This window comes from Gallus gallus, chromosome 2, assembly GCF_016699485.2.
Source record: "Gallus gallus isolate bGalGal1 chromosome 2, bGalGal1.mat.broiler.GRCg7b, whole genome shotgun sequence".
Classification (NCBI taxonomy): Eukaryota; Metazoa; Chordata; class Aves; order Galliformes; family Phasianidae; genus Gallus; species Gallus gallus.
The window spans coordinates 93,223,724-93,248,043 of record NC_052533.1 but is presented as its reverse complement, the minus strand read 5'-3'; the positions used below and the strand labels follow the sequence as shown (position 1 = coordinate 93,248,043).

At 34.6% G+C, this 24,320-nt stretch overlaps 1 protein-coding gene across 7 annotated transcripts in view; it reads right to left on the bottom strand.

Annotated features, from left to right (window-relative positions):
* The window catches only part of RTTN (rotatin), an 80,630-nt gene that overhangs the window by 44,009 nt on the left and 12,301 nt on the right, over positions 1-24,320 (bottom strand). For 3 of the 7 annotated variants that reach the window (XM_015282392.4, XM_025147288.3, XM_040684731.2), the window contains 15 exons: positions 20,792-20,907; positions 18,469-18,639; positions 16,958-17,170; positions 15,690-15,802; positions 13,618-13,744; positions 12,260-12,385; positions 11,839-11,955; positions 9,100-9,239; positions 8,688-8,859; positions 7,425-7,524; positions 5,712-5,800; positions 3,866-3,983; positions 3,503-3,599; positions 2,126-2,194; positions 1,598-1,786 (listed from right to left, as the gene is read on the bottom strand). In XM_015282392.4, the coding sequence (XP_015137878.2) occupies positions 1,598-1,786; positions 2,126-2,194; positions 3,503-3,599; positions 3,866-3,983; positions 5,712-5,800; positions 7,425-7,524; positions 8,688-8,859; positions 9,100-9,239; positions 11,839-11,955; positions 12,260-12,385; positions 13,618-13,744; positions 15,690-15,802; positions 16,958-17,170; positions 18,469-18,639; positions 20,792-20,907 (1,957 nt within the window). Of the gene's footprint in view, positions 1-1,597; positions 1,787-2,125; positions 2,195-3,490; positions 3,600-3,865; positions 3,984-5,711; positions 5,801-7,424; positions 7,525-8,687; positions 8,860-9,099; positions 9,240-11,838; positions 11,956-12,259; positions 12,386-13,617; positions 13,745-15,689; positions 15,803-16,957; positions 17,171-18,468; positions 18,640-20,743; positions 20,908-24,320 lie in introns of those variants that run through there. The other 4 variants (NM_001256543.3, XM_025147289.3, XM_025147287.3 and 1 more) reach the window with 4 other exon arrangements.

Below are 24,320 nucleotides of genomic sequence, written 5' to 3'. Positions count from 1 at the left end.
AGTCCTGAAGAATCAAGGATGTCCTGGCAGATTGGAGACTGACAAATTTGATGCCCATCTTCAAAAATGGCCAGAAAGATGATCCTGGTAGCTACAGACCTATTAGTCTCACATCAGGGCCAGGGAAGGTTATGGAAAGGACAATCTCAGGAGCCGTCATAAATCAATTAAAGGTTAACCAGGGGATCAGGCCCAGTCAGCATGGGTTTATGAATGGTAGATTCTGCTTGATAAACTTGATTTAATTTTATGACAAGGTGACCCGCTTAGTGGATGAAGGTAAGGCTGTCAGTGTGGTCTACCTGGATTTCAGTAAAACCTTTGACACTGTCCCCTGCAACATCCTCATGGAGAAGCTGGTTTGGATAGGCATACACTCTGCTGGGTGAAATACTGACTGGATGGCTGGGCCCAAAGAGTTGAGGTCAATGGAGTTAAATCCACTTGGTGGCCAGTCATGAGTAGCGTCCCCCAGGGCTTTGTACTGGGGCTGCTTCTATTTAACATCTTCATTAATGATCTTGATGCGGGGATTGAGTGCACCCTCAGTAAGTTTGCAGATGACACCAAATTGGAAGAGAGTGTTGATCTGCCGCAGGGTAGAAAGGCATTACAGAGGGACCTGGATAGACTGGATCAATGGGCCAAGGTTAACGGCATGAGTTTCAATAGGGCCAAGTGTCAGGTCCTGCATTTTGGTCACAACAACCCAGGCAACCCTACCGTCTTGGGGAAGAGTGGCTGGAAAGCTACCTGATGGAAAGGGATCTCGGTGTACTGATGGACAGTCAGCTGAATATGAGGCAGCAGTGTGCCCAGGTGGCCAAGAAGGTCAATGACATCCTGGCTTGTATCAGGAATGGCGGACTAGGGAAGTACTTCTACCCCTGTATTCGACATTGGTGAGGCCTCACCTTGAGTACTGTGTTCAGTTTTGGGCACCTCAATACAGAAAGGTGGTGGTGCAGGTCCAAACAAAGCCAACAGGGCTGGTGAAGGGATTGAAGAACATGCCCTACAGGGGGTGACTGAAAGAACTGGGGCTGTTTAGTCTGGGGAAGAGGAGGCTGAGGGGAGATCTTATTGCTCTCTTCAAATACCTGAAAGGTGACTGCAGCGAGAACAGGGCCAGTCTCTTCTCACTGGTGATGGGTGACAGGACAAGGGGAAATGGCCTCAAGTTGTGCCAGGGGAGGTTTAGGTTAGATATCAGGAAGAACTTCTTTACATAAGGGGTTGTTAAGCACTGGAATAGGCTCCTCAGAGTGGTGGTTGAGTCATCGTCTCTGAACGTGTTTAAAATCCATTGGATGTGGTGCTCAGGGACATGATTTAGTGGAGGATTGTTAGAGTTAGGGTAGTATGGTTAGGTTGCAGTTTAATGTGATGATCTTTAAGGTCTTTTCCAACCTGAGGAATTCTACGATTCCATGATTTAGGTATTATCATGATAACTTATCTACAACTCCTGGGATGCAATCTTTTACATTTAGAAGACAACATTTTCAAACTATAAACAAGATGTACTGCTGTTTGATGTTGAGCATATACTTAAAGGAAATATATTAAGATTTAAAGTCAAGATTAAACAGCTCACATTTCTGCTTGCTTCTCGTAATTTTTCAGTTGCAACAGGTTTTCAGTCCCATGGTACCACGACAGATTCCAAGACATCTTTAGCATATCTGACACAGGTTTCATAGACAAGCATTCAGAAGACAATGGCACTACAATGGAATTAGGGCTAACTATATGATGAGCAGTGATCTTGACTGGGAGATGATATCTTAAATAAATAAACAAACAAAGAAAAGCAACAATTAAATGCTCCGGTCAAACAATTTTTAAAATTTGCAAATAATGTTTTCAAAACTGTCAGAAAAAAAAAAGGATAGGTGAAATACTCCAAATTTATCACTTAAAAGAGAAGACAACTTTGGATTTAATACCAAATGCCTTCCTTTGCTTCTATTCTTTAGGGAGGACAGAAAATGTAAAGGACCTAAATTTAGTGAAAAAACAAACTAACAAACAAAAACGAACAATGCCAACCCCTACCTTCCCCTCACTACCCCCCCAAAAAAAGCCAAAGAAAACAAAGAACAATAACAAAAAGCCAACATACCGTCTAACAACAGCAACAGGTAAACTGAAGGCAGGTAGGGCAGGACCATTTTTGCTTATGCTCTCAGTCCTGCAAGAAAGATTAAGTTATTTCTTATTGTTAACTTTGATTATCTACTAATGCTGTAGCTATTCATTATGATTCAGATATAGCTATTTTTTTCCCCTACAAATAGCTCTTGAAGAAGTCGTTGCTGAATACGCTTATATTAATAAGCTGTGATTCTTTGTGATTATGCAATATTCAGGTAGTTCTTAGGTCATATACATATAGAATACTTATTGGAGATGTAATGTACATGAAAATGAAATCAAGTACCAAAGCACAGGCTTATTTACAAGTCTGCTCTGAAAGTACTGTCTCTTATTTTATTATTTTGACCTATGACATCAAAGGCAAACACTGATGGTATGGCAGCAGAGGTTGAACCTTCCTGCCAATATTTCACTACATTTTGTTGCCGTGTGATGGCAGCAGAGAGGCAGTCTGACAAAACAGCATCTGACATGGAAGAGTGCATGATTCCTCCATGCAGAAAAAATGACACCCATTGACATTACCTCAGTGCTTGCTGAACATTTATGGAGACCAAACAGTGGATGAGAGCACAGCGAGACAGTGTATTTCAGTAGTGGCAACAGCGGGTCACCTCCACTGGTGCATATTTTTATGAGCGCAGCATTCAGGCTCCTACACACCGCTAGTGAAAATGCATAGCAAATGGCATTGACTACGTTGAAAAAGTATTTTCTAGCTGAGAGTTTACTCTATCAAACAATTGTTACTGTGCTCTTTGCATCTGTTGTAGTTTCCATGGAAATAAATAGGAAGCATTACTTTGAAGTGACCTATGTACTCTCTTTCTATGAGAGACAAGCATGCATTTTCAGTGTATCCCATGTGTGTGTATTTTAAGAGCATATCTTTTCCTGATGTACATACTAATTTAAAATAACAATATAACATTAGCTGAAGTCCTTTGACTTAAAGGCAACCACTACACTTGAAAGTCAAAGTAAATAAGAGAATTCTAATTGAGTTAGAAAATCATCAGCAACACATCTATAGCTAGTTATTTGATTAGTGCAGTTTCCATTTATGGAAAACATAGATTAGAGAATAACCAGGGCTTTTTGAAAATGAAAATAAATGTACTCAACACTTAAGTACAAAGCACTTACACATGCCAAGTAGATCTATATAACATGCAATCTAAATATTGAAACAATTCATTTGACATGCAAATAAGTAATTCATGCCACTTTGAACATATTAAATTTCTGTGGATAATTTACATATATATCCAAACAAAACTAATTTTCATGAAAATCTTAATTTTTGATTAAGATAATGCAATTGAATAACTTTTTTTCATACCACATGTCTGTTCTTGATACTTCGTCGAACAACAGAAGACAAAGCAATACTGTAGCTTCCATTAAAACAGCTTGATCATTTTGGAATATCAGCGAAACTGAATAAAACAAAAGATACTTTAAAAATTGTGAGGAACATAGTGGCATTTGATAGTACATAGAAGGACAGTGGTTAACTTTTTATTCCACAGCTATTTTGCTAACATCTTCACAGCATTGGTAACACTAGCAAACAATATTTTCTTTATAATATCAGGGACCCTGAAGTTATCTAAGACACTCATGGATGCTTTTGATTAGACATTTAACATATTTCACACATTTTCTTTCTACCTACGTATTAAAATCAAAACAGAATCTTCACCTCTGAAAAGTAAAAGCAACAAAGATGATTGCTGTGCTAGAGACAAACGAACATCTGAATCAGCATATATGAGTTTCCGTAAGAGTGTCAGACAAGGTAACACTATGGATTCCATAACCTGCAAGAATAACAAAATTAATTATTGATATCAATTAGGATGATCTGTTATGAGGTACTCAATACAAGTTGTTATGCTATAAACAAGCACATTCTACTATTTCTAGTATACAAACACTCTTAGTCAATAAAATTTTGTCCTTGCATAACTGCATATTCATTAGAAGATATCTGATAACTTTTGGCTTCATTCTATTAGCAATTGATGGTGATATTGTTGGTCTCTGGCCTCATAATGCAGTTATGATTATACAACATGCTTCAAAAATACGTACTTCTTAGAAACACATATGTGAGATGAAGGATTTTAAAAAACTACTTATTCATAACCTTATTCGTTGTTTTTTAAATGCAAATAGCTTACTGTATCAGATTAATTTTCTGGTCCCAACCTTTCAGATCACAAAACATAAGAAAGCAGCTGTTGAAGTAACAGTCAGCAGTCAAAACTAGGACCAAAATCACCTCAACTGCAGAATGAGAAGACAACATGTCCTTCACAGAACATTACTTTCCTCACCTGAGATTCCACCTTTAAATTTAGTTTTGAGAACTCCATCACCAAATACAATATCATCGGATATGCAATAGATAAACGCTCTGCTTATTTAATATGAGAAGGCATGTTTTGCACGAGTCCATATGAAGCCTTTTTAAAATTGTGCTTCTTCCCTCTACTATAAACTTTACTCTTTTCATGGTAGCCATTTCACTAAGATGATGCAAGGTTTTATTTATCGTTTTCATATGCATGTAGTTTTTTGCATATTTATTTTTTTCCCTTCTACAGATTTTAGAATGAAATAAAAAATCATTTGAAGGGAGAACAGGAACCCAGGCTAGACTGCATCTCAATGATTCGATTAATAAAACTTAGATGGTCTATCTTTGATCTAATAAAACTAGCACTGCCTTCTGTTTAGACAAAGTTACATTAGAGAATAGGTAAGCAGTGCTTCTACTTGAAGTATTTTCTAACCCAGCTCTTGCACATTTTGAGGAAAGAAATCATTACAATGGAAAAATGATTAAAAAAATAGCTAAAGGTTTGGATGGTTGGACTGCTATACCAATGCTATGGAAACAAACAGAAAAGAAGTTTTTCCATTGAAGAGAAACTTTATAGCCTAAATAAGCTGACATTAAATGATTGTAAATAATGACTTTCAGAAAAATTCAATCACGAGATTAAATGTATTACAAAACTGGAAAGGTTATTCATCCACAACATAAATGCACTCAGCTTTAAATATGATCTTATGAGACTGTCTCTTGTTAAGTGATCATCTAGAGTCAGAAAATTACTTATTCCTGAACTGTAATCTGATGCATAAATTCTCACTTGCTATGAACCTAATCTAACTTTTAATTATAAATTGCATCAAGTCTCAAGTTTAGAGACTAAAATAGACAATAGCTTTTATGAGTTTAAAAAGTTAGGTTTTTTTGGTTGCTCCTGAGAAATCTTGTAGAAGTTCAGGTATATTTAAGAGCTACATCACTCAACAAAGGCTGGTAACTATCCGCACAGGTAGACAAACAAATCTTCCCTAACTATGAGAATCTTAATGTCATCAGAAATGTAACAAATATATTTTACAATTCAAAATATTATTAAATATTTTTACTAAATATTTTTATTGTATGCAAAATTGACACACAAAGAAAATTAGAGTATTAAGTGCAGAAAAAGGCAAATTCTACTATCATCATGCTTAGGTAGTTTTACCTTGCCATTCACATGTACACATTCACTAAGATAAGCCAAAACCTTTTCTACCATACCCAACTTTTTCACAATACCATGCATGTTGGTATCTGTAGGAAAAACAAAAGGTGGTTAACAAACACTGGCTTCATAATCAATTTAACACTTTTCTCAATGATCTAAAACTTCCACTGAGAGCAAAACTTGTTTTGTTGATTAACGATTTTAACAGCAAGTAAAGATCCAGTTCTACTAAGGAAAGCCTACACAAAGTCGTGGTCATCACTCTTTCTTTAGGTTAGCTATCCTAAAGATAGCATAAATGCTAATTAAATAAAAATGCATAAATATTAACTAGTCCTTCTAAAAAACTTGACAGTAACTGCACAGTTAGCTCACAGTTATATATAACATGTATATAATAATATATTGTACATAATATATACATATAGTGTATATATTATATGCATATAACAAGTGAAAAAGACCAGAAATGCTCATACTACCAGTCATCACAGCACAGATTTCAAATAATTTTCTCCAAGCCAAAAACAAATAAGTAAATGTAATTATCTGACTGTAGAAGCCTCTTAAATATCCTAAGCATCATTTTTATTAAAAAAGATGCATTTTTTACTGTAGAATTTTATCCTATAATAACTTTCATATTGTCTCTTGACATCTGAAAACTTTTCCTGTCATAGCCAAATATATTCTACAATTCAAAAGAGACATTTCCTCAGTTTTCTGATCATTTTTCTGAAAACAAAAATTTTATTTTGATATTGTCTAAGATTTCATGTTCGCACATTCTGATTTGTGTTTCTTGAATAAAATCTGTGCTTGAATTGCATTGATCAGATACAGTACAAGCCTTCAGGCTGTGATTCTGCACTGAGCCAAATCATACTCCACTAAAGGCTGTTTACTTATGTTTTAATTTAATCGATTCTTTGCAACAATTCATATTTTTTCTGCCCACGTGAGCAACACAATTATAAAACAAACAAACCCATCAATGAAAATGTGATGCATATGATTAGTAACTTATATTAAATCATAAAGATTATAAGCAGGAGCATTTTTCCCTGCAAACATGCTATATGCCACAGAGAGTTTATATCTTGATATTGAAAGAGGATATAAACATGGAAGCTTAACCTAAGTTTACCAAATGATGTTCATGCAAATGACAAAACCATCTCAAAATGGAGAGAAACATTTAGGATATTAGAAGAAATTCTCTGCTACATGTAAAACATGTAAAAGTAGCCTATGTAATCTGAGAACTGACTTTCCTAACTAAAATGGAACAACACCAAAAATACATGCATGTTTTATACTAACCATCACCTCCCTCAATCAAGATATCCTACTTAAAGTAGTAAAAGAAAATATTTGAAGCACCATAAGTTGTACTACAAATCAACAGAATGATGAACATTTAAAAGGCAAGGCAGAAAAAAAAAAGTTCTTACAGACCTTACAGAATTAAGCTTCTTCCTCTATTACCAAGGGGAGCTGTTTTCAAACAAGTAAGATCACTATTTCCTATTCTTGATGGTAATAAAAAAAAAAAAGACACTATTGTCCACAACACCACTAAATTCTGATCCAACAATATATATAAAACCTACAAAAACCACTATTTGCAGAAATATAAACAAAAAATAGCAAAACTACAAGTTCACCTGATGGACACCATACGAATATAAGTTTTCTCAACAATTTTACCTTGTAAAATAATGGCCAGCTGCTCAGCTGCAGACTTTCGTAAAACTATGTCAACAGCATCAGAAGTCAAGATGTCATAAAGCTTTTCAATTGTTTCTATCTAAAAGTAAAGATATATTAGATTTACAACTAACATGTAATTGTGAAATGAGGTAACTTGTCACATTTCTTACTGAAGTAGAAAATCTCAGAATTACAGAACAGCTGAGACTGGAAGGGACCTCAGGAGGTTCAAGCCACTAAGCTGTGGCCACCTCCACAGAGTTGCCCAGATTCACATCCTGCTTTAGAAGATCTTTAAAGGGACTCCGCAACCTCTATAGGGAATCTGTGCCAGTGCTCCGTAACCTGCACAGTCAAGAAGTGTTTCTTCATGTTTAGATGGAACCTCTTGTGTTTCAGTTTGTGTCCATTGTATCTTGTCCTGTCACTGCACGTAATTGAAAAGATCCTGATTCCACCAAAATAAGGAATTATATTCTTTGTTAGAATATATTTAATTAGATTCCACATGTACATAATAAGAAAGGAACAGACTGTCACCCTTTTATAACAAATCTCTAATTTCTGTAATATATAAAGAATAGTTTCTAGTAAACAAGAGAAGCTGATTTCTAATAAGAAATGTTCAGTTTATGCAGGACTACAGAAAGCCCAAAACTACAAAGAAATGCTAGAATTAATAATTTTAAGTCTGTGAAGGGGACTGATGGCAATAGGTTTAGAGGAACTAAAATAATTCTATATATCTGTGCAGATTTCATATTTTGGTTTTTGGAGTATAAATCAAGTATGGTCGGAATAATTTTAAAACAGAGAGGAATCACCTTAGCAATCATTTAATGTATTGTTGATCTCTTGAGGGTAAAGAAAGGAAAAAAATTGAAAGAAGGTAAAAATAAGTAAATAAGAAAACACAGCTTAACTGATCAAATGCAGAAAGAAAAAAAAATCCCATAGATCACGTACTTGTGACTATTTTTTCTTTTCACAAAACAGACACAATTTCCAAATGTTTTAGAATATTTTCATATTGAAACCTATCTTCTTCAGTAAAAATAGTTTTTGTAGAGAAAAACTCTGAGAAAAATCAGACTTTATCCATGTACAATTAAATTGTCATAAGCAGGGCAAGCCTGCTCCCTTTGTTCTTCAGTCTTTGTTAACTGATCCACAGAAGGGAAAAAAAACAACAGAACAAAGGAGTAACAACTGTTACAATGTATCATTGTAACAATGATACAGTATTTGGATAGAGCTTACCTTAAATATAGACTCCATTTTATCATCCAACTTCAGCTCAATGGCTCCTTCTATAATAAATAAGTTTGATATACTAGTAAACGCACTGCCATGCAGACATGGACGTTTCAAGCTTGCTCCTTCTTCATTCAAAAGATGGAATAATAAATGTTTAAGTGCTATAGAACGAACCCTAAAGGAGTAAACAATTAAAATAAATATATCTAGTACTCATACCAGAAAATGTTAGCTATACAATTAAATATTAATTTATAAAATTAATATAACGTGGGGTAATAAAGAATTTACTTCATACCTTTCAAATCAACCCACTGTATAATAGTCAATTGTTTTTTAGGTTTGTTTGTTTTGAAGAAGACATTCTTGTCACAAATGTTAAAGAGATGCTGAAAAGCTGCAAAGCAATACTCACAAGTGCTTTTTTGAGAAGAGAAGACGCAGAGCAGCTCGTAACCTGGTAGTTCTAGGGAGAATACCGTCTCCTTTGTCAGAGGACGTTTCACTCAAAGTGAGGATGCAGTTACCTAGCTCTTCCTTTGTGTCAGCATAACCCTAAAACAAAAACAAACCTCCTAAATTAAAAAAAAGAAATTAAAAACTTAACAAATTAGACAAGTAATTCCCATTCTTTTACATACTAATAGAGAGTGGAAGAAGCAGCAACTGAAAAAAACCCATAACTTAAAAAAAATAATTATTCCTGTAGATGAGAATTCTTCCATGAAAAAAATGATCCTGCATAAAGTTTATCGACAGATTTTTACATGGCTCAGTTTCACCTGAAACTTTAACCCTGCCTGTTAATGCTTTTTTGGTTTGTTTGTTTTTATGCAGTCACTACATAAGCCATAGCATAAAGAAAAACTGTACTCTAGAAAAATGGGAGTAGAGAATTCATTCTCGCACGTTTAGCCTACAGTTATATTAAAATCACTATCTAATCTTGAATATCAATGGAATGCATACATATGTGTAACAGAGAAGCTGACATTTCTTCAGAGCTTTCTCCACCAGTAACCTTTCACTGGTCCCTTTCAGTTCTCATACTGTACATCTGCCACTGTGGTAGACATCCAATCTGATCCTTCTATTTCATGGACCATCTTAATGATTTTTTTTTAATTTATGGTAATACTGAGACACAGGCAAAGAGGAAATTTCTGGCAATGGTACTAAGCAAGCATAAATAATAATCAAGAGTGATATTTCAAAAGAAAACTAAATAAGAGAAAGAAACCACAAGACTTCTCAAGACTTCTCTCAATTATGTTTCAATGGTCTGGGGAATCTGAAAAGTTCACATTCAGCTGGAAGCTGGCAAACATTGTCCTAATTTTCAAGAAGGGCAAGAAAGACAGCACTGGTAATTACAGACCTGTCAACCTCACTTAAGCGCCTGGTAAAATTATAGAGATTACCCTGTAAGTTACTGAAAAACATTTGAAAGACAATGCAATCACAGCTAACAATCAACACCAGTTCACAAGGGTAAACTTTCCTTTTTTGACAAGGTAATCCACCTAGTTAACCAGTAGAAGCCAGAAGGTGGAATTTTGGGGATTTCAGCAAATTTTTTGGTGATTTAACAGTATCATTCTGGACAAAAGGTCCAGCATGCAGTTAGACAAGGACATAACACAAAGCATGAACAATAAGCAGATGGATAGAGTACAAAGGCTTATAGTAAGCAGGCTTACACCAGGCTGGTAGCCAGTCTCTAGTTAGGTTCCCCAGGATTCCAGCTTAGTACCATTTCTTTTCAATGTTTTCATGAACAACTTGGACACAGGACTTGAAGATATATATAAGTAAATATGCAGGTGACAATAAATACAAGGAGCTGTTGACTTGAGGGTAGAGAGGGCTTGCAGAGAAATCTTGACAAACTAGAGGGCTGAGAAATCATCCAAAGCATGGTGCTTAACAAAAGCAGGTGCCATATTTTGCACATGGAATGGGGCAACCCTGGATATCTATACAGATTGGGGAATGAAGATATAAAACTGGTCCACAGAGAGTATCCAAAGGAGGGCTACGAAGATGGTGAATGGCCTAGAGGGCAAAATGTATGAAGAGCAGCTGAGGTCTCTTGGTTTGTTCAGAACAGAGAAGAGGGGAGGCCTCATGGCAGCCTACAGGTCCCTCACAAGGGAAGAAGAAGGGCAGGTGCTGATCTCTGCTCTCTAGTGACATTGACAGGACTCGAGGGAACAATATGGAGCTGTGCCAATAGAGTGGCAAGTTGGGCATTCGGGAAAGGTTGAGGGTAATCAGGCACTGGAACAGGCTCTCCAGGGTAGTGGTCATGGCACCAAGCCTACTGGAGTTAAAGAAGAGTTTGACCAGTGCTCTCAGATATAGGATTTGAATTTTGGGTGGTCCTATGTGGAGCCAGGAATTAGACTCTGTGATTCTTGTGGATCACTTCCAACTCAGGATATTCTGTGAAGTAAGACAAAAAACACCAGGAAGGACCAAATAGATGCATCAAAACAACTTATTTGGAAACCTATAGATAGATCATAGAAGGGAAGTGTCTAGCACTGGAGAAAAAAAACAATTAAGAACTTGGATGGAACAACTACACTGAAAACCAGATTGAAAGTGGCAAAACTATTAGACTGAGCCAGGAGCAAAGATAGGGAAAATAAAATGGGTACATCGTTATGGATATGTAAAGTCTAAAGATAGTGCTAACTGTTGATTCTTCTGATAAAGAAACAAAACAGACAGAAAATACATCTTACATCTTCTGCTATTTATTGACCACATAACTTGATCAGAGAACTGTACAATCAGAGGATCTACAAATGTTCAAAATTTATCTAACTGTTTCCAATATCGTAATTAAATGCCAATTTGAAAAAATATGCAATGTTTTAAACTGTATTTGGATTTCCACTCATATCCTCAAATAAATTTACGTCTCAGTCAGTAACTGTCAATTTCTACTATAATAACAGGCTAAAATTTGTCTACAAACACCAAAAAAGATTTGATTGGCATTTCACCATTTGACATATGAGTATTTTACTGTTAATCTACTTTTCACCTGCTACTTAAGTAAATACTCCATTTGTTCTTTAAGAGATCTGTGCTGCTATTAACAAGTTTTCATACATTAAATACTGATAATAGCACATAGAAGTACCTGTAAAACAGGAATGATGGGATAGAGAGCATCAAGAAACTTGTTCCAAGTCAATATAGTCATTACTAATTGGCCCTGTAATAGATGCATCAGAATGGCCTTGGCTGTGGAGTTCACCTGCTCAATCAAAAAACATAATAATAACAATAAAAGAAAAAACTAATGTAACAGCTCATGTTTAAATCAGATTGACAACACTGAAGTAGAAAATACTAATACAAAAAATTCTCAATTATCAGTCACACCAAACATCAGGCTGTTAAAGAAGACTGAAATACATAGCTTATTTCACTTTTTACTGGTCTTTTAATCCTTCACTTTTTCCATGCATATATAGAAAAACTATGTAGTAAAAACTTCAGGTAAGCGTCAGACCACTATAACAATATCAACTTAAAGATACATTTACTAAACACAGTACCTCATTTTTTTCTTCCTGAAGTCCAAACGCAGCAATTTCATATAAAACTTTTGGATGAAGAAGAAAATGTACTCCATGGCAGATTGAAGACACAGATTCAGCAACATTATGAATATCTAAACAGCCCTTCAGTAAAAATAAAGACAGTTAGTTTTAAAATTCAACACAGATTCCACTACTGCTTGGAGCTGTCACGCAATGAAAGGCATCCATGCAGCTAGGAAGACTAAAGTTCTGAAAGCTAAACATTGTGGTTCTGGAAGAAACATCTTTGTAGATCACTGACTAAAAGTTGCTGCTGCTATATAACAAGAAGAAATGCTAAATCATTTCATTTAGATTTTAAATAATAGCTATATTTTATATGTTGTCCAGCATTATATTAAAATAAGTAAAACCTAACTGGCAGGTAAAAATCTCATGAAAAGTTACAACTGTCATTCAGTGGAGGCAAACAGCAAAAAGTGTTTTTTGTTTTCACTGATATAAGTCAATATTACTGAATACCTGAAATGCTCTGGTTAATCAGACACTATCACTGTTGTGAAAGAATACAACCATATACTTCCAGGAAGTTGATGCTCTTGTCCTATCTTTATTAAACAAACAAAAACCTCAGGTAGTGGCTTTTTTAAAAAACTGGCAGATAAAAGGAATTACATACTCTTAAACACTCTCCAGACATTTACACATAGGAAAAATAATCATTTTCTTCCACGTTTTTATACAGTCTGAGCAATTAAACTGAAGTAAAATATATATATTCTGAAAGTGTCAGTATTTCACTATTCCATCATGTCTAAGCAAATATCTTTGCAAAAAAACAGACAACCAGTCAAACTCAATATGATTTTTGCTCAGGAACAAACATACAAAAAATACTAACTAAATCAAAAAAGCACAGCAAAGGAAAGTGAAAAACCGCATGGAGAGAATAGAAGCTGGGCAATCTCATTTCAGCAGACAAGTAAAAGTGAACGCTTCAGTTCTTTTCAGAAACAAATTTAAATTGAAATATTTCTGCAGTGCAGCAGCAAAAGCCGAAACAAAATCAATCAAACAAAACAACAAATAGTGACCAATATTACTAAGAATCCTTTTGAAAAAAGCAAAAGTTGTCAATCACTGGTTTTCCTCATCCTTTATGGACATTCCGAACAGAAGCACTTGAAGTTTAATCTAAGTAGTTTTAGATACGAGAATAAAATATCGAACTGCAAACCCATGCCTGTACTGATATAACAGCATATCATATGGTAAGCAGAATTTGCAGTAACTAATGCTTTTCACGAGGAAATTACACATTATATATTATCCAGCACAACAACGAAAAGTGATAACTAAACTGTAGTTCTAACCTTAACCACTTCCAGACAGCAGCGATAGGCTTCAGCTTTTACATTCAGCAAAGGATGAGCCAAAAGATGGAGAAGCACCTTCTGACTCTCAGCGTGGAGCAATGGGTCAGCCTGGACAGACTTAGAACTTAAAATGAAAAACAGTTAAATTTACATTATAAATTATAATAAATTGTATAATAAATTATAAAACTGTGATTTCATCTATATATCGAGTAAATTTATTTTGCAGGAACCAGAAATGTCCATGCAAATCTTCCTGTTAAATTTCAAGATAATAACTCAAAAATTCTTCCTGAAAGGATATAGAGCCTGAAAAGAAAAATGGCTTGACAGACAATAGTTCAAGGTCACAAAAGATTTAACAAAATCATATCAATCTTCACATTTGTAAAAATGCCTTCTTTTCATACACACAAGGAAACAATGGTCATAGTTTATCCAAAATCCTCTTATCAAAATTAAGAACCTGAAAAATGCTTATGTTAATCTAAGCCTCAGTAGAATCTCTAGATGATCACATACAATTATGAAGATTCCAGAGCTTTCAGGGTTTCTTTGTTACATTTTGTTTTTACTGTTAGAGATCACACTCCATCTCACTATCACAAAAAGAATGGACATTAGTGAAAATGTAATTATCAATTCAAGTGAAATTCCTGTTTTTGGAAAAATTATCTAACAATAATTAACTCCAAAAGGATTAGAATACTGAAAAGCTGCTCTGAACCTAATTCCTCACACTTATTTCCATGGAAACTGCAACAGATAGAAAGAGTGCAATAACACTATTTGATAAAGTAAATTCTCAGCTACAAATCACTATTTTCAACATATTCACCACCATTAGCTATGCATTTCTGCCAGTGATGAAGAAGAGCCTGCAATCTGCACTCGAAAATCTGCACCAGATGCCATTTTGCCAAACTGCCTCTCTGCTGCCAAATGCTGTATGGGAACAAAATGGAATGGAATATCAGAGAACAACTAAGTCCCAGAGCCCCAGCACTGCAAGCGGTCTAGGGAGCCTGCTTTTGCAGGGGGGTTGGACTAGATGATCTCTAGAGGTCCTTACAATTCTGTGATTTTGTGAATACCGATGTGAAGGTTGAGCCTCTACTGTCAGACCACCAACATCCATCTCTAATGCTGTGGGCTGACATAACAAAATAGGGGGCGTTACTTTTAGAGCAGCCCCAGTATTCTGACATTTCATAATTTAAAGCCATTATTAGACAGCACTTATATGTAGCTTCCTTTCAAATACATCCCTGAAGTTCTGAAATAGTGTGAAATTGAGATTTTGCATTTCTAATTGTTTGACACACAATTTTTCCAGTCATGACAGTGTAACTTAAATTCTATAATAGAGGCTAACATGGAAAATCTAAAAAAGAAAATGCAATTAAAACAGGCATTTTAATAAATGAGATGGAATACTGCAAGACACTGTCTCTACACCAAAAAAAAAAATTCTTCAGTAGTTTTGAAAGTAAAATAAAAGGAAGTTACACCAGCACAAATGGAACAAAAAATGCAAAAAAAAAAGTCAAAACAGAGGTCAAAGTGTTTTACCACTTAGAAAAGAATAAAGCATAAGTTCTTAGCACCTGAAATTCTATTTTTAAGATGTCAACCACTGAATGGTGCAAATTGTTCACAAGATATATTTCAATAGCTAAAAGAAAATCAAAGTTCAGACAGTGATAGGACAAGGGGGAATGGTTTTAAACTAAAACAAGGGAGGTTTAGGTTAGATATTAGGATGAAGTTTTTCATACAGAGGGTGGTGACACACTGGAACAGGTTGCCCAAGGAGGTTGTGGATGCCCCATCCCTGGAGGCATTCAAGGCCAGGCTGGATGTGGCTCTGGGCAGCCTGGTCTAGTGGTTGGCAACTGTGCACATAGCAGGGGGGTTGAAACTTGATGATCATTGTGGTCCTTTTCAAACAAGGCCATTCTATGATTCTATGATATAGGGACATAAGCAAACTGAGATTCCACTTGAGAAAGTTTATCCATTAAAAACAAATACATTTTCCCAAATAAGTTAAGCAGCAACACACTTACATATTAGAGCATATGTGAATACTCTCCTGAAGCAAGGCTAAGTGTTGATGGTAGGGTAGGCTATGTAAGGCCTGATCTGCCAATTCTACTAATTCAGTAAGATTCTTCTCCCCCTGAAAAGTAAAATGAAGAGAAAGAAACTATCAGAATTAGTAATATTAAGAATATAAAATGTTATTTCCTAACCTTTCAGAATGAATCGTTTAATATATCTACAACATAGAGATTAGTTCAGCCTTTCACAGAGAAGTTCACAGTACCTAATTAACAAATACATTTTAGTACCTGTTCCTGTGAGCTGAAAACACTTCAACTGCTAAAAAATTTATATTAAATTCAATGGGGATAAACAATACCTAACATTTTACAGCACAAACACTCCAACACTATTCAAAACACTTTCTAAAGTGTCTGAGAATAGAGTATTAAAAAGTTAAACTTTTAATAATTCCCTATAAATATTAGAGTAAGTTTTTAAAAATAAGTACGTCTATGTATATATGTCTTCATACTTCCAATTAACAAATGCATCAAATATAAGCACTTAAATTTGAAGATTGCAACTTCACTGCAAATATTTTATGGCTAATCTACTGCTTGTAATAAGTTCAGAACCTTTTTATGTAAAGGATGTATTCACTCAGATTTAAGATAACAGATAATTTCTATTGTTGTATTTTGTTTATTTATATTTTAGTGAGAATGGAACAAGCATTTTGCACAAGCAGAAATTACTTGTCCATTTTATTAATGGAGAAGAATATTTCCGTACCATGCTAGAATCTCTTAAGTCATAAAATATTGTTATGCAGACAGCAAATATATTAAGTGAAACATGCAGATTTCATACAGTATAAAAGTAGCAGTATCATAGAGCTAGAATTGACAGATAGTTTGGCATTTAAATATTTGAATATACTAAACTATATACTGAAATACAGCATTTGCTTTAACTTATTTCTGCATTACAGATCATATGGCCACTTGGAAGTGTTTATTTCTTTGTTTTTACTTAAAGTTCTACTTTGTTGGCTTTGTGTTTGTTTCAATAAACGATAACAGAAGTAATACAAATATATATATATTTATATGCATTATATATGAACTAAATAAATCTGGAATGCTATTAAATACTGAGGAGTTTTCTGTGGCAACACTTTAGTACTTTTACAAAAGTAAAGTACACTTTTTACCAGAGAAGGAAAACATAAGAAGCACATTTGCTTTATTATTAATAAAAATATGCTTTATATAATAAAATTCTACACCTTCTTATGAACTTCAATCATAAAGCTACAAGTACATTCAATCGAATAAGCAGCTTCTGAAGCTTGTTTATAAATACTGTAGTTCTCAGAACTCATCTGCTCCAAATAGGCTGCAACGGCTTCATGAATGCTTGGATATTCCAAGGAAAAGGGCACATCCAGAGATAGAAGGAACAAAGCACTCAGCAAGCTCTTTTGCAGAACTTTGCTTGCCTTCAGAAAAGAAAACAATTTTCAGAATAACAACAGCATTTGCAGTCTTTCAATAAGCACAGTCATTACAGCTACTAGGTAAAATTTAGAGGAAGAAACACAAATCAAAAGAGTTCTCTACGAAAAATTCTTTTAAAATTATTATTAGTACACGTAGGAGTCCAGTAAATGCCAGTCCTAACACCAGGCTTGCAACCAGTCACAAAAGATGGGCCTGATCCAGCCACAGCACCAACTTCATAGATTGGCCAGTTTACTGTTTAACCACTAGATGGCAGAGAATACACAGACCACAATTATCTGTACAATTCCACATTGCAGTAACATAAACTAAGAATAGGTATTTCTATTATTTTGCTTCGGTTTTGTTTTTATTTTCTTACTGCAAGTGTTCAGTATTTATTCAATTAAAATTCTGAGCTCGAATACAGTAGCATTTTTTCAACTCCTATCAAATGCAGAACTAAAATTTTATTTTTTGTACATTGAAGGGTAAAAACAAAAATTATAAAAAGTCACTAGACTAATATGCCTGCACTTGCTTGCAGAGACAACAATCTACTTTCACTATTAGTACAAGATTTAATGTTCATGGCAAAAAAAAAAACTGAAAAAAGAATGATATTCAGGTTGAAGAATATCTAAGAAAACTACACTGCAATATAATAGACGAAAAATGTGGACAATACAAGTTTTTACAGAGAACTTTAAATATCATCTACCACTTTGCATCCCAAAAAAAGGTTCAAACATGGGACCTCCACTGAAAACAAATTCAAAAGAAACAACAGAAAAGCTACAACACAACTTTTTAAAAGAGCATTAGAAGCAAATAATAGATAAATAATAATACACTTCAGCATGAAGTGTAAAATATAGTTGCTAACTACACTCCATAAAAATAAGAATGAGGATTTTCAAGAGTATACAGCACTAGACATATCATGCCAACCATAAACAAGCAGGGGGCAGCATAGTTTTGCAAACCATTCATAATACCAGAAAAAAATGCTATAAGGAAGAACATTTAATACTGAAAACTTCATTAAAAAGCTGCTCTTTTTGTTTGTTTGTTTTGTTTAAGACTTGCATTCTGCAGCAGGTTCTGCATAATGTACCAATACGTGAAGAAGAAACAAAATTCCCTTCCACAACCATTTTCAGCCCATGTAAATCAGATGAATTTCTCTGTTTGGTGGCTATTCTTCCCAACATTAATCACTGAGGAACATATCCTTCTATGTCCTCTTAAAATGCAAAAATCAAATGCAATCACTTTTAAAATTAGCATGGCCTACCTTTTCCACAGGAAGAAGTGTTTGCAGCAATCTAACTGTGAAAAGCGAAATGCTAACAAATGCCATTCTGTGATGCACCATCATCACCTCAGGCTGCTCTGCACTTATATTGGTTTTGTGATATAGTATAGTTTCTCCAAGCAAGCCCAAGACCAGAAGCAATTTGTCTTTCTGAAAACAAATCAAAGACAAAAATCATTAGAAACAATTGACATATTTTTATTGTGTTTATGTAGTAGTCGCAGAACCCTTAAAATAATTATACAAACTAATTTAAAATTGCAGAAATGGTACAGCATACACAGCATTTCATTTGTCATCTGAACAGAATTCGTTCTAGACCTCACTTTACCTGCACTTGTAGTTCTGAATACTTTCTTCAGTAATTACCCATTATTGGTTACTCTCTTCTCTTTTTTTTTTTCTTCTTTTCTTAATTCCTGCTTGCATCACCTTAGATTTTCTAGCATTTTAGAAATATTAGAAGCTAGTATGAACTTACTGATGAAACTTTAACTGAAAAATGTTTAAAAAAATCTTCGTGAATACCGAATGTTCTATATATGCCTATATATCACTGTCATTTAGAGAGATCCAGCTCACGGACTCAGAATCTGGTCACTTGAAAAGAAAGAAGGAAATAAAAAACCCTAGAAGTTCTATATTTGGAATGCCAGTTCTGGAACATCAGTTTTCATAGTAACAATTAGGAAGGCAATACCAAATATGAGAATGCATTTCTGTTTTTTCCTGAGGTTAAAAAATCAGTTAAAGATACCAGTAAGGAATGCGCCCTGAGGCAGCGTGGTCATGGTGGCAAGGCCCATATCCTCTTAGATTTCCTTCAATGAACTTGAACTTCACTCTATAGAAGTGCAGAAAAACAGACAATGTATGCCACGAACTTGGCAATGCTAGAGTTACAGTTTGCCACACTATGCTGGGGACTCTTGTCATGAAGGCATCCATCTTCACAAGAAATCCCAAAGCATATTGAGGTCCTGCTTTTCCTGGCTGAAAATCACTTGCTGATGGGAAGTAGAGAATAATTGTCTCCTTTTGCTTCTGGATGGCCTTTGTTGTTTTGTTGTTTGTGGTGGGCTTTTTGTCTTTTTTTTTCCCCACCTTTTCCTTTAATTAAACCACTTCTTATCTCAACCTGTGAGTCTTTTTTCATTGCATTTTCTCCTCTTGTTATTTGGAGGATGGAGAGTAAGAGAACAGTATAAAACAAGCACAGTCCTTTTAAGAACTCTTCTCATCTAAGCTTCTTAAATTTAATGTTCTGCAAGGAATCCTCAGTATTGACTTAATGTTGATCAATTACAATAGATTTTGGCAGGTCAGTACTCTAATACAAAGAAAAAAGTTCATTCATTGCTAGTTTCTATAATATTTATATAAACATACATACGTTATATAAATATATATGTATAAAATCATTTGTACAGTAGTGAGTAGGTGTCTCCTGTAATATTTTAACAATTATTGCAATACTACTGCGTCATATTTAGTGGTATCTTCATGAACTCTGACTTAAGTCATGAGCATTTGAGACTACGGTTTACTCAAGTTTTCAGTCAAGTTTCAGTCTCTCAATCTCTGGTATTTTTGCTACGTGCACGTGCCATGCCAGCTACTGTTTTAACTTTCCATCAGCTTCAAAAGAGGAAGTCACACACTGCTACTTCACCTGTCGTTCACTAATATGATGTTTCATGTCTATAACAATTCTCAACTGTGTCCAGTGTGTATTTCCAGTAATTTAAATATTAGGTCAACAGCACCACAGTGTTTTAAATCTCTCGAGGCAGCTTTCTCCTTCCTTTCTCAGCTAAGCAACAGAGAGTAGTCAAAATCTGTGTGAGAATCTATACATTTATGTAGGAAATAGACACAAGGTACTTTAAAATTCCAGTTTGGGATCTAAGCAGTTATCCCCCTACTTTTAAATAAATAGTTTATAAGGTGTAAAGAAAGTTAAAGTTGTCATTTAAGTCAAATTGCTCTTCTACATCTGTAGTCAGCACTTGTGCTTCAGATCCCTTCCTACATGTGTTCCTCAATGGCTACTTAATAGCTTTTCACTACAAGACAAAATTATGTATTTATTTTCCTGAAGTGAAACTTCAGTATCTTCTAGTGAAAGAACTTCCATTTCAAATAAAAAGAATGTGTCAGTGGTAAAGCTAGCAATAAAATATTCAGGAATTTCAAAAGGATAGTTGAGTAGATTAAATATGTATGTTAATCACTGTAAACATCAGAGGCTTACCAAAGTGGACTATTAAATACAGCTGACCAAAGCTTAAAGAAATTTTACCAGTTCCAATCCAAAAAGGCTCTCATCTTCCCAAACATTCTCAGAAATAGCATCACCAATAAGGTACAGGTCTTCAACAAGCAACTCAAGAACCTCCATCGTCATCCTCCTGCTGCCTAATACAAATTAGAGGATAAATTTGAATACAAGCAAAATAATATATTATCATATTCAGACACCACCACATTGAACAAAGTATTATAATCTGAAATACTGAAATTTTGATTTTCCTGTAGTATCCCTTTATTAAATTAACACTAACTACCCTCAACCAACAAACTATCTTCTAGCAGAAGTCAACAGCTAGGAAAAAGATCACAATACAAGACACTAAAATAATTATCTAAATTAAAAAAAAAACACTGCATTTGCTTATATCCTAGAGGATAAGATGTTACTACTGCTGTAAATACAACCACTGGACTTCAATAAAGTTCAGAATAGCTACTTTTGCCACTACCCATCAAAAGAGTTAGGTTACAGATATTCAAAATATACTGTCTATTCCTGTTAATCTACATTTTCAGTATAGGAGGAGTGGCTTTGCTCCCATACTGTTATATGTGAGATCTATTTTTGAAAGGCGATGAATACCACCTTATCTGCTTGTACTTTTCCTCCATAACATCTTCTCCCTCACATTAAATATTCATTTCTTTTTCATGACACCTTTGGACTCAGTAGCTCTTATTAGGAGGCTATTTAGGTCTGTTTATTAGAGACCTTCTTACTTGGTACAGTTTTATGCTTGGACATGAGACCACAAATAAATCTGGCCAAAGATTAAAACTGCACAGCCTAGATTTACTACAAATACAGCCCCTGCCCCATGTCCACAAATAACTAGGGAAGAAACAGTGAAAGACTAGTAGGTTTCATGAAGAACAAGGCAGAATTCCTGGAGCTAGACCAAGTACATTCATCAGCAGATAACAGAGGATGCCAAGGATGTCTGGCATCCTAGGGAGCCAGAAAGTGACAGTTTACCCCAGATACTTGACATAGCTCAACTGTTGGCTTAATAACTGTTTCTATTTAAAAACATGGATGAATTCTACATACCACTGAACTTTCTCAATTCACTTTTAAATTACCATAAAAACTAAACATCCCTCAAGATCTGTTTTAAAAATTTAAAAAAGCAAGTTTATGGCTTGCTACAGCATGTATTAGAAGAGAGAACAAAAATAATTTATCTACTTTTTGTAGATTTTACACTATGCAGAAGCCTTGTTGGTATACTTCAGGAAAAAAAATGTCATTAATGTAGTGAGACAGATGAAAGTTCATGCAATTCTACACATTACACCTGCAATAACACTTTATTGTAGCTGTCACGATCCACAGACAGATCTGGCAGTCCTGAAAAGTACTGCAAAAATTACAGAAGCTCTGCAACATACAAGTATACTAATTGATATAATAAAGGAAACTACTTTCACCTACATAATTTATTCTGCTTATATTGCATCTCAGAATTCATTGCTTGATTTCTGTAGCTAGACGCCAGCTTAGGACAAGCTGTTTTTCCAACCAAGCAGTGACTTTTTCATGCCATACCAGAAATGAGTGCAGTGAGATCGGATGATAAGGAAAATACTTTATAAACAGTAACAGAAATATCATAATTAATTAATAGAAATGCTGACCCCACTGTTCCAACTTTATAGGTTAGTACAAACTCAGGACCACCATAAGAACCAGCTGATAGATGCAACAGGTAGTCATTTTCATTATCAAATAGGACAGAACCAGTACTGTTATTTTTTTTTCCAGAATAAATTAGCACGATTGATATATATTTCTTAGTTTCTACATTAGACTAATGTAAAGAACTCTACCAAGAGAATGATACTACATAGTTAGCCTCATACAGGCTTCCTAATAGGCAGGCTGTTGATATAATCTGACTATACTGGTATAATCTCCTAATTCATACACAACACATTTATGATTGATTTAAAAGCAAATAATACAATTACTAGCAAATTACATTAAACATAAATTCCATTCACCATGCAATGTTGATATTTCTACCAAAGAACATGGTAAAGGATATAATTAACCCAATAGCAAATACAAAGTTGAAATAATTATATACAGCTATACAAATTGACTTGTTTAGCAAATTGTTATCTTCAGATCTAAAAAATTTCACAAATATTAAACACAATGGAAACTCAAGTGTAATCACCTCTCCCCACAACAACCTGCTTAGAAACTATCACAGATAAAGACATGAGTGCATTACATGTAGTCATTCCCACAGTAACTGTAGGTAGTGCCAGCAAGAGCAACAGATACCATAAGGAGCCATCAACACCAATACACAAATATACATCTATCACTTCTAGTTCCAATACTTCTTGTAGATCATGATTGTTCTTGCTATCCATGTTAATCAGAGGCAGACAAAGACCAAAAACAACCGTATGTGGAGAGACTAAACTCTCTATCTGTCTGTGCATTAGGTTAGAATGACATGACAGCTGGCATGACCCTGGCAGATCCACAAAGCAGGACATTAGTCAAGAAGAATAAAATTCTAAGCTGTTGGAATTATCTCCATCATCTTATGCTATTTGTAAGTGAAACTGGAATGCTATTAGAGAACCTCTAACTTGTTACAATATTGGAAAAGAAAAGCCATTGGAAATTAAGCAACGGAGAGTGTTAGTCTCCAATCTCAATTCTGATCCAGCATAGGCTTTGTAAGAGTATGTTCACACCTACAGAGTTGGATCAAAACCGGATGGAAGAGTTTGATCTTTCAAGTAAACTAGCTGGATAGAGGGAGAGTAATAATATATTACAATACATATTGGTTTTACTTTTTAAACATATGTCTTGTAAATCCAATTCACCAAAATCTTACATGAATAAATTGGCAAGATACTAATTTCTCAACATCTGAGGCAATCACCATCTTTTAAGAGATAATTATTACTAAATGCAAAGTAAGGATATATTAACGACCAAAATAAATCAGTTGCAGTTCAGATTTAAATCATTGTCTTTAAAACATCCAACATTAACACTGGCTTTAAACCGCTAAGCTTAAGACCAACAAGATAGGTTAAAGCTAACAACAAAACCAAAGCAAAGTAAACAAAAAAAGCCAAACAAACAATAAAACAAAACAAAAAACCATCACCCAACTACTGATATCTGAAATGACTTCGCATCACAAGCCAGCTCAGTGCAGCAAACGAAAAATTCCCATCTCAACAAAGAATAGAATTTGAGCTTAACCAAAAGATGTTATATTGTAAAATATATGAAATAAGTGAATTTTACAGTACACTTACTAATCTCCTTTCACCTAGTAATTTAAACAGCTGGAAGAAAAAGAGGGATTATTTTATACCATGTAAGGTGGTAATGATGCTAATAAATGTGCCTGTCAACTTTATTGAAAAATAAAATCAAAAAACACTATTACATGGGAACAGTGCACTACTGCATATCTCTGTCTTACAATGTCACAGTGAGACTACACATCACAGGGTTTCAGATCAATGGGAACAGG